Source organism: Lytechinus pictus, chromosome 8 (assembly GCF_037042905.1).
Source record: "Lytechinus pictus isolate F3 Inbred chromosome 8, Lp3.0, whole genome shotgun sequence".
Taxonomy (NCBI): Eukaryota; Metazoa; Echinodermata; class Echinoidea; order Temnopleuroida; family Toxopneustidae; genus Lytechinus; species Lytechinus pictus.
This window is the reverse complement of record NC_087252.1, coordinates 42,079,288-42,091,031: the sequence shown is the minus strand read 5'-3', so window position 1 is coordinate 42,091,031 and position 11,744 is coordinate 42,079,288. Positions and strand designations below refer to the sequence as shown.

The 11,744-nt window shown below is 35.6% G+C and overlaps 1 protein-coding gene across 1 annotated transcript; it reads left to right on the top strand.

Annotated features, from left to right (window-relative positions):
* Positions 1–1,080: 1,080 nt before the first annotated feature.
* On the top strand, positions 1,081–10,934 carry LOC129266957 (uncharacterized). The gene is made up of 6 exons (XM_064104274.1): positions 1,081–1,540; positions 2,307–2,444; positions 2,872–3,219; positions 6,188–6,435; positions 9,461–9,592; positions 10,887–10,934. The coding sequence occupies exons 1-6, from the start codon at positions 1,081–1,083 to the stop codon at positions 10,932–10,934; spliced, it is 1,374 nt and encodes a 457-aa protein (XP_063960344.1).
* Positions 10,935–11,744: the final 810 nt, after the last annotated feature.

The window sequence follows — 11,744 nt, the reverse complement described above, 5'->3', positions numbered from 1 at the left end:
AATTTTTGGAAAAAAATGACAAAAAATGAAGTTTTCTACTTAAAATCTCAGCCAAATGACCTACTTATCCCCTATAAATAGTACCAAATTGTAGGAAATTTATATGTCTTTCATATGACACTAATTTTATGGCAATGAAATGTTTACGTCAAAATCTATGTACGAAAATTCAAATGTTCTGAAAATTTGGCGGCCATTTTGAAAAAGCGCCCTCATGGGTTAATTTTCAGGATACAGCCTGGTTACCTCATATATTCATATTCAGCGTAAAAAACTGGTCTAGAAGCATTATATGAAAATTTCTCCTTTTCCGTGTGGCACCTTGCTCAATTATAACCCGGACTAAAACTTCTTCATTAAACCCTATCTCAAATGAGTGTTCCTGATAAATACTATGTTGTGAATTTCTTTTCAGCCGAGATCTCTGTTATAAGATATGGAAAGGAAGTACCTGTGTCTGTGTCTTGGACTATCGGTGGCGGTGAAACTTGTTTAGAATTTGAACACAGATTACCACTTGAATTCAAAGAAGTTATCTCTGCACTGGTTCCATTGTGCCAAGCAGTGCAACATATTACCATCGACTGTCTAATATTAGATCTGCATATTCCTGCACATGACACGCGACCTTTCATTCCAATGAGATCAGTCCTCACAGTTTGCATTAGCGGCAGCATGTCCACATATTCGAATGCACCAATCCTATCGACTCTCAGTGATTGTTTTCCAAATGCAAAGAGTCTTGAGTTATCTTGTGACGGTAGAGATTTTACACACACTCGAAAATACCATTCCGACCCCCCACTGTCTTCCTGGAGACAGGTAAAATTACACTTGTGGAACGGACACTCAATAGACTTCGTCACTCTGGAGACCATCTTCCTCTCCTTTTCTTCTGCCTGTCAAAACATAGAATCACTCTTCATCAAAAGCTCTAAAACTCTCCAATGGGACAAGCCAAGCAAAGACTTTAAACAATGTACATTACCAAATCTGACTGATATCCATCTTGAATCTCGTTGGTCTGACGAGCACTATGCACTTCAATTCACAAAAGAATTACTACACGTAAGTCGTAGGATGTATCGTAGTTTGAGGTTTGTCGAAGTAGAACGTGTACAGCTAGGAGATGTAGTAATGAAGAGTGTTGAATGGTCCAGAACATCTTCAGATTGTTCGTTGCAAATTAAAGGTGCATTAGCGGCTGTACCCATAATTGACTTAATTGATCTTACAACTAGTGACCTTAAAGAGGTTACCGTCCTTACCTTTTGCAGTTGCAAGATTGATTTCGGTCAGTCTGAAAGTAAGTCCCCGCAAAGTCCGAAGGAACTTGGTACACTGCGGGAAATCAGGTTCGTTGGTTCAGAAAACCCACTTTCCGAATCTGACAGGAACAAGCTGTCGGAGTTGTATCCTAATGTCAAAGTGACAGAAAATCAGACGAGTCAGGAATCATCTGAAGAATCCCAGGAGGGTGCAGGGATACCTTTCAAGTTGGATAAGGCCTCCTCTCAATTACTCAAAACCTCTCCAATAGGTGAGTTGATAGAGATTGTTCTTCAATATGATTACCACATAATTGTGACTTATTCAAACTTACCTTTATGGAAAATAATTATGTTTACAAGGCTTTATATTATGGAAATAAAAAAGTTAGTAATCATAATAATAGTAATAAAGGTGTATTTACCCAGGGTAGCCACTTCAGCTCCGAAACCTGTTCCCCAGGCGGGCCCTGCTATTATCATTACCCCGGCTAAGCTAGGCTACCTATTCAGGTGCACACAGCTCTTTGAGGAATTAGTTCCTGCCGGTACCCCTTTAGCTCACCTGGGTCGAGTGCAGCACACTGTGGATGAACTTTCCTTGCTGAAGGAAACTACGCCATGGCTGGGATTTGAACCCACGACCTTCTGTTTCAAAGTCCGGAGACTAATCCACTTGGCCACGGCGCTAAAAGTTAAATCTCACAATAGACATAATGGGGTTATTTACTTCTGCAGACATGGACATTTTGGGAAAAATTTACTCATGCAAATTACGCATATTTAATGAGATAGGCTAAACTATCTCCCGTACACTTTCTGATGTTTCCTCATTAGTACCATGATTCCGATGTTTCGTTTATATCTTCCCATGCGTGAATAGACGATTCATTGTTAAAAGACATATAGATTTAATGATTTATGAATATCGCCTGTACTTAACGAATATCGGAAATAAACGAAATTTATAAATAATATGTAACTAGTTGTAAGGAAAGAACTGTTCCTTTTATTACTCACCGTTTTTTTTATATACAGATGAACTTGCTGAGGAAAAGGTTGAATTTCATGAATATACAGGCTCACAGAACCCTGAAGGCAGAGAAGAAGAAACATCATGGCAAGAAAAAGAAGAGGAATTTGACGTCAACCAAGGAAGCCTGCCCCATGAATCAGGTTCTGTACGAGTAGTAATTAGGAAAAATCTTTCTTGTGGTACACTACAAGGATTTGTTTGGTATTGAAACATGCTTACTAGTTTGCATGTTATTTCCGGACGAACGTAATTTTGTAATGTTTACAGCACGAAAGATTAGGGGGAAGATAGTAGGTAATTGTGGGGTTTTCAGTGTAATGTAAGCATGTTACTCCAATAGAGCGTTTTTCATACTTTGATTTTTTTTTAATTGCACCAATTGGGAAAAAATGTTTGAAAAAATTGCCAAAGTTGGAAATATTCTTGTTCAAATACTATATTCCTCTTATCATTTCCAATGGGTATTTCTGAATGTCCCTCAATCAAAGCAATCAATCAAGCAGTGTTAAGCGACAATGATTTAGTGCAATAAAGAAGTGCAATATAATCATATCTAATAATTTTCAGTACCTGATGAAGGGAATGTCGAAACCATCAAGAAGGAGTGCTGCAAGAGAGTTGGAGCTGATGGTGGCAAACTGCAACTAGAGTCATTTGGGATTGAACTTAAGATACCTCCTGGTGCAATCGACAGCAAAGAGCCACAAGAAATCTCTCTTCATGTCCTGACCGATACTCCTAATCTTGGTAACACCAAATACGAGATGTCAGTCTGCTTTGGTGTACAGTGTCTAGCTCCTGATGACTTAGTCCTTAGGTTACCGGTGACTTACACAATACCTCATTGTGCTGTTGCAACACGGTACTCTGGTTTAAAGGCAGTGTTGTACTCAGGAGAGGGGGAATACTCACCGCGTAAGAACTTTAACGTGCACGGCTTAACGTATTATTTTACATGTGTATTATGGAGGGTTAAAGGTGTCATCTAGATGTTCAGATAATTACCTACATCCTTCGGAAAAAGTGTCAGATGACGAGATCTCGTCTGATCTGCATCCTGTAAAAGGGACAAAACGTGATCTTAGATCTCGTCATGTCGACATCCTTTATGAGAGATGTTAAAACGCTATGATCTTATATCTTGTCATGTGTACATCCCTGAAAACGAATGATCAGATGACAAGATTTCGGGTCTTGAGATACCTCCTGGTGCAAGTGACATGTCCACATCTTTTAAAAGAGATGATCAGATGCCATCATCTTAGATATCGTCTTCAAATTTTCGTTGGAATAATAACATGCCAAGTTAATGGATATAATATTTTCTTATCTGATCATCTCTTCTCCCCAGTATGTAGACATGACGAGTTGCAAGATCATGGCATGTGACCATATCTTCTACAGGATATAGACACGAGTGGATACGAGATCATGGCATACGATCATTTCTCCCGCTGGATGTTGACATGACGAGATCCAAGATCGTGTCATGGGATGGTGTAGACATGATAAGATGATTACCCAAATATCTTTGTGGCAGTTTCAAGCTTCCGTATACAATTAAATAAAACGTTACAATACTTCATGCGAAAAACAGAAAAAATATCAGTATCGACGGTGACCATATTGAGTGACACGTAAATTTAATTTCTTGAAGGGGTACTCCGGGCTGAAAATATTTATACCTACATAAATAGACTACAATTCACAGAGCAAAATGCTGAAAAAAAAGAAGCAAAATGCATCAAAATCAGATCACAAATAACAAAGTTATTGAGTTTTAAAGTCTAGCATTAATTGGTGAAAACGCTTATTTGCACGTCATCATGAATATTCATTCGGAAAGCTGATGATGTCACATCCCCACTTTCCATTTTCTTAGTATTTATTACATGAAATTATAATTGTTTCATTTTTGTCATACATGTGTGAATAATGTATCTCCTCTATAATGAAGTAAGTTGCAGCAATGAATATCTAATGCACTAAATCAGTTTTCAATCCAAATTGTTAATTTCTTGGTAGAACAAATTTGAATAAACCTAATTTCATATGATGAAATACAAAAGAAAAAGTGGGGATAAGACATTATCAATTTGCTCATTAAATATTCATGAAGACATGTCTAGAACTGTTTTACCGGAATAATGCAAATCTTTAAAATGCCATAACTTTTTTTCTCCGATTTTGATCAAATTTTCAGTGCTCTGTTTGTATGATTTTTCTTTATCTGCTAAAATCATATCATTTTCAGCCCCGCAGCCCGGAGCATCCCTTTTAACTTAAACAGAAAGTTCACCCTTACAAGGTAGTCTTAATAAAATCGAAAATACAGATTAATATTGATAAAGGTTTAATAAAAATCCATCAAAGAATAATAGAATTGAGTAGAAGAAGTAACCAGTTGTCTCACGATGTAGCAAACGTATTCATTTTTCTTTTGTATTTCATCATATGAAATTAGGTTTATTCAAATTTGCTCTACCAAGAAATTAACAATTTGGATTGTAAACTGATTTAGTGCATTAGATATTCATTGCTGCACCTTACTTCATTATAGAGGAAATACATTATTCACACATGTATGACAAAATAATAGAATTATTAATCTTTAGGACGTTAACTTTATGACGTCATGTGCATGCAGTTCACCCAATTATCATGTACTAGTAATATAAATCCCATAGCTCATGAATTCAATGAGAATGAATAGGCCTACACATATTTGAAGAGAAATATGACGAATAAATATATTTTTCATTCAGAGGAGGTATGAAATGATTTCTGATAAAGTAGCCACCGCAAAAAAAAAAAAATATATATTTTTGTTGGAAAATGGCTTTTGGGAATCTGTATCACACGACATATATGGAGGACCTGTTCGTCTGTGACGTCACAAAAAGGAAAGGTTTTATGTTATTCTTTGACGGATTTTCATCGAACCCACACTCAATCAACATTTTTTTCATATTTTTTGTTCTACTTTTATCAAAATCAACTTACTATCAGGATAAACTTACCCTTTAAGCGATTTCTTGTCGGTAATTCGCTTTCGCAAATCTTATTTCCTTTCATCGTATGAAGAGTTTTGTTCCAAAAGGAGCTAGAGCCACATTTGGTGTTTTTCTGTAAATCAAGGCTTTTTTTTATTCACCACTTTCCTCTAGCCACTGCTGTTCTTTATATATATATATATATGATAGTACTATCATCTTTGATTAATTAAATCGTGATTTCAAAAATCTACCTGTCATCAATTTTTAAAGAATTTTTTAAATTTTATTTTTCATGGATTTAGCTCCTTTTGTAACAAAACCTTAGCAAAATGTCAATTTTTGCCAATTTAAACATGTTTGATTTTGAAAATTAAACACGAAGCACATATATATGGGTAAGCAGAGTACATTTAACATATTTTCTGATGTTTATCCACTGAAAATTACAAAAATAAAACAAAAATGAAATTTGTTCATCTTTTCTAAGGACGGTGACTTTTCGATATCTAATTTGAAAAGGATCTAAATCAAAAAAATATTCATGAAAATTATAATATTCTGTTATCTTCATCAAAATTTGCAATGATGGTGTGAACTTTAATCCACAATATGTACCTAAAATACTGAATTCATAATTTAATGTAAAATAGGAAAAATAACAAATTTTAAATAACTGTATAGTGGACATAGCTCCTTTTGGAACAAAACTCAAACTTGCAATCAATTTTTACTAACCTTTCCATTTTTTTTCAAATGTGATATGTTGCATGTTGCATACGATACATATATTTCTATCAGAAAATCAATTTTGGTCAAAATTGGATTTAGCACATTTTGGAATCAAGCTCTTCATGTTCCTCTAACCATTTAATTATTTTCCAATGCAGACGCAGTTGTTAAAGAACGGAAAGTACTGTCAAGGTCTGGAATACCCAGCTGCAACATCATGAAGGACGTACTTGAACTCAAGATGGATCATTTTTCGTGGGCGAAGATTAAGATATTGGTCAAGAGCTTCTTCTTCCGCGGAAAGAGGATGTGCTGTTGGCCGTTTAAACAGATGAACCTGCCCCTAGCTAAGACACCCGTCATCTTACATGCACACCTTTATGACGATTTGAAAGGGAACAAAAAGGTTCATCATTTTCACCTTCTTCTTAGACGGTTTAGATGATCGCTGTCTTCGATTCTCTATGAGAAACCAGTTTCGGTCTGGTGAAGGCCTTCGTGTACTTATTTCTTTTTATGCATTTTTTTTCATAAAGATTGCAAAAGAAAGGCAAATTCTGTCACACGTGCCCTCTAATTTTTAGTTTTAGACAATATATTCTAATTCAAACTATATTGCGTTGATTTAGTGGAACATTCATTTTTATCATTCGATAATTATATCAGGGTGATCACTCGTTCACAACTTATTGATTGAATTAAGTGCAATAACGTTAACATATCTCGGATAGGGGAGCACGCATTCTATTTTTTTTCTAATGACACTTGGTACTGCACAATATACGTATATATATGTTCATCATTCCATTAGAATTCCTGCTAATTTGTGTAGTGCTCAGGCATTTGAAACGGAATCCAGATAACATTCACTAAAACAAGTTAGAGGATTTGCTTGCTATATTTTTGTGCCACTATTTCATAAATGTATGGATAATGGGTCCCCTTAAATTAGTTTATTAGTAACCATATGGCAAGATTACCGCAAATCACACTAATGCATGGTGCCTGTTATCAGATTATAGGTTGATCTTATTGGTATTTTTTTACTATTTGTTTAATCTAGATTTTTAGAAGAAAAAATGGAATCCAAACTCTTGATTAATTTCCTGATAAAAATGCCATAACGCCAGGATGGTTCCAGGGGGGCGGGGGGGGGGGGGGGGGCAGGGATCATTTTGGGGTGGGCTTCTCTCTTTGGCGGAAACATTAATTTTTTTCTTTCTTTCTTGGCTCGGTTTAAAGTTTATGTACACCACTGCCCACTTCGGGAACAATCCTGGACCTGCCTTTGCACAAAACCGTTTTAAGTTGTATTTACTTAATAATATTAATCATGGGAGTAAGTTATTTTCATTGGTCGTTTTCGTGGTAGATCTGGCAAAAATAGGTTTCTGTGCAAGCGTCAGTTCTTTGTGGGCGGTTTGATAACAAAAACCTAATAGGAAGTAATTATTCGTGAGATAAGTTAGTTCGAAGAGTACTTGAAGACAAAAAAAAAAAAAATTACGCGTGGCGTGCGTAATGTACGTCTGTTGCATCACAAATTTTCACTCTACCACATATTGTCACCCCGCGACAATTTGTACAAAACGTGGCATCACAAATTGTCACCCCTGCACACGTTGTGCGACAATTTGTGCTGCACGTGCCGGTCTCAATTTGTTTTATCATATTGTGCAAATTTGTGTCGGAAAAAAGGTCATCTAGAACCACATATTGTCGCCCATTGCACAAGTTGTCTTCAACCACCAGTTTGATATGTAGTGTATGTGCGTTCAAGTTTTATTTTCCATTTCCATTATCAACATTATAAGAAAATACAAATCAAACATACATTATAAATATAAAAAAATACAAATGAAATATGATAACAATGATTACAAATAAATTACAAGTCCCAAAACGTTTGTAAAATAGGTTTAACAGAATCTGATATGGAAATGAGGGGATCCACTAAAAAGTATGCTTGTAGAGTGTGGATTCCTAAGATAGTATATTAAACATTTGAAAAATGGGACTCATTCGCAAGTGTAAATACAATAAGTTAAAATAGAATATTGGAAATAATAAGATGGTGAGTAATAGCGAGAAATTATAAAAAGATGACAGAGATACGTGTCGCTGTTTGTGGTAAGGTTGTGTGCGTTGTCTTAGCGGTGAGTATTTAGTTCTTATATATGTGTGCGGGTGTGCGTGTGTGTGTATGTGCGTATATTATTATTATTATTTATTGATTTATTTATTCTATTAATTAATTAATTAATTATTATTATTTATTTATTATTATTATTATTATTATTATTTTTTTTTTTTTGGGGGGGGTTACATGTTTATCCACGAATAGCCAAATGGTCTAATCGCCTTTTCGTCTAAATCCCAAATAAATATTTCCAATCTGTCACTGACAGGAATTGACCAAGTGGTGTTAGACCAATTACACATTAGACCAAACGTAAAGGACCCCATGGAAGAACAGTGGTATTTTATTAATACCGCTGAAATGGGCCATCCTCCATATGATCTGTACGAAATGTTAAATTGAGCATGTATATATTTTATTTTTCATATGGAAATAAATACAAACAAACAAACAGACCAATTGGAAATTAGACGGAATGGTAAATAGGCAAAATGAAAAATAGACCCAAAGGTAAACTGGTTGTAGACGAAAAGGAATTTGACCATGACTTTGTGTAGGACGAGGCTTAACGGCCATTAGTCAAATAGGGTTTATACCAACGGGCAATTTACCTATGGTGTGCTAATATAGAGAACAAAACTGATTTCCGAGACTTGTGAAACGTCATGGGGCCTTAGTAGACGTCTCTGCGACAAGTTGTATCAAAACCGTTTAAAAGTAATCCAAAATCCGTCTCAAACGTGAGATACCACCTTCAGTTTCACTCAGTGTTGTTAACCAACACACATACACACACCCAGAGAAACATACACAGTTTCTTACGAACTCTACATGACCTATTTTGTTTTTTGTGTGCGTGTTCATAGAGACAAGCAAGTTAAGTGTCAAGTGAAATGGTGCGACAGTTTGTGGTGTCAGTTCTTGCACAAATTGTCCCGGGGTGATTATTAAACATTCCGCCTTTGTCAGCTACATGTTCATAGGTTATTGAAATATAAGCTTTATTATCATATTTGGATTACCTTGTTATAGGGATAATTTATGCCTTAATTGAAGTATTTGATATCCTAACCATATGTTTCTTTGACTTTTTTTAAATACAGAACACGTAAAAATGAACCTTTTCACTCCTAAATTTACAAATTACTTTTAATGTGTTACAAATCATTGCCATGAGTTTGTATGCACAAAACCTGTTCAAGTGAAATTCACGTCATATCAGTGATAAATATATTTTATCTAATACTGTTTTTAATAGGGTATTATCCTGTTTTGTTTTCTTTGGTAACAGGTGGTGAGAGAGGATGAAGAGGAATTGGGATTCACCCCTGCTCATATCGAACAAAATGTCTTTATCCAGAAGGCAGAAGTTGATCTTAAAATGGGATGTTATGTCAAGAACAAGAAGATTGGAAAAATTGCTGTAAGTTCAGTAATGGGATAATAGACAGAAAGTGACAGTGTTGAATCGAGAAACAGTTGAATAATTTTGATTGGGGTGGACCATTTCTTGTAAAGCTTGAATAATGATTTTTTTTCTGTATCATTTTTAAAAATTTCAATAGATGTTTAAAGTCAGATTGTCGAGTTCTGACCAACTCAAGTTTCAATTCACAAAATGAGGATAGCAATTTTAGATTTAGGGTTTATCAATTTTCTGGACACATTTAAATATTATGTGTATTTAAGTAAAATATTGATGTTTTCTTCATTTTTCTGAAGCGAATATTTGTCCCCTATGAATTAAAAATATAATTTTGTGATTGGTTATATAACTATATCATATATTTTGCTTGTTGAGACATCTACCGGTACACACACCCTCGTACTTCGTAAGCGTTTATCAAGGTATATGTATTTTGTGAGCGGGCGAGGCGAGCAAGGAAATTTAAATTTTTAATTAGATAGTTTGACCAGAACACGAATAAATAAACGTATGATAGAGATTATCAATACATTCTGAAATATTCTCTCCCTTAAAATCAGGGGGGATGATTCAACACGTTTTCCCATCAACCTAAAATGTTTGGATTGCCTCACCAATCCCGCTTTCGTCTTCTATCTCACCCAAAAATGTGTGCGTGTACGTGTGATTCTTTTGCAAAAAGGGTCTTTTTCTTTATCGCTCGTTATGCTCTCTTGCAAGATCTGAAACCAGGGGCGGCGATCCTCAGAGGGGGGGGGGGGGCACAGTACACATTTTGGATTCATGAAAATTAGCAAAATTGCCTAAACGGCAACTTTTTGCCACCAAGTGTTCTAAGACCCCTTAGGAACACGAATCAAGAAAAAACTTCATCGGAAAGAATATTTCTGGGTTGGTGTATTGAGCCTATGGGACTGTTAAATCGACTATTTGCAGTTCAGGAAAACTACTCGAACTCATTTTTTTGGAGGGAAACGAAACAAACTGGAAGAATTTTGTTTACGATCTACCAGAACGGGTTGCAAAATTCTTATTCCATGCCTCTTGTTACACTCTCAATACAAATGTCAACCTGAGTCGATGGGGAAAAAGATCAAATAAAACACGTTCTCAATGTATAAACAGTCGTGAAACTCTTCCCCGTCTCTTAAACCATTGTCAGGTTTCACTAGACCAAGGTAGATACACCTGGCGTCACAATAATTTACTTAATTATATTCGCTCAATTGTGTCAAGCGGGATAGAGAGAGGATTTTGGTAATGACAATACTACAATTTATTGTGATCTTAGCTCCGACACTCCCGATGGTTCACGTGGCAGATCAACTATTCAAGTTGAGTTCACACAAACCGACCATATTCCCGATCTTTGTATTGTCTCTAAGCAACGGGACCAAATGGTAATTTTCGAATTGTCTGTTCCGTTTGAAACAAATATCGACAAAGCACACAACTACAAAAGTAACAAATACGCACCAATGGTCGCGGACATCGAAAGAAAAAATGTCAAAGTTGTTTTTCTTCCAGTTAAAATTGGTTCGCGTGGCATTGTTTCGAATGACAACTTTGCGAGGTTAAAAGAACTGTTGTCATTTTGAAAAAGGCAAATTTCGCCAAAAAATTTTCAGCAGAGAGTTATCCAAACTCGCTATCGTGTCTTCCTTTCTGATATACAAAGCCAAGGAAGTAGACCGGGGGCTCAGGGAGTTTATTCAGCTGATCGGGTACATAAGGTTTGATGGTCCCATCATGTTGGCATGATATCAGTGGTCAAGGAAATGTGTTGCTGCCGGGTCATATCCAGTACGGAAGGCCCAGAGAACCCCATTTTTGTCGGCCATCATGGATTTTTCATGAAAATAAATTATTTTCATATTTTTGAGTAAACAATGTAAAAATATTGAATAAATACGCATTTCACAATGATTTAGATAGAAGAAATCGATTGCAATCGTTTTCTGGACAGTCCGGTTAATATTTTTTGAAAAATATAAGAATTTATGCCAAAATTTCAATGTTTTTAGGCAAAAATTTGCATGTGCATTGATATCTTTCTGTTTTGTCAGTAATATAAAAAAATTAATGCAAAATATCAGCATTCTACACGAAAGAGGATATATTAATGAGAACATTGATATGCTTCATGGCA

Coding starts and splice junctions, on each gene's coding strand:
- LOC129266957 (XM_064104274.1), top strand. CDS start 1,081: ATGTATCGTAGTTTGAGGTTTGTCGAAGTAGAACGTGTACAGCTAGGA. Junction 3,220..6,187: donor AGAGGGGGAATACTCACCGC/GTAAGAACTTTA, acceptor TTTCCAATGCAG/ACGCAGTTGTTAAAGAACGG. Junction 6,436..9,460: donor ATTTGAAAGGGAACAAAAAG/GTTCATCATTTT, acceptor CTTTGGTAACAG/GTGGTGAGAGAGGATGAAGA.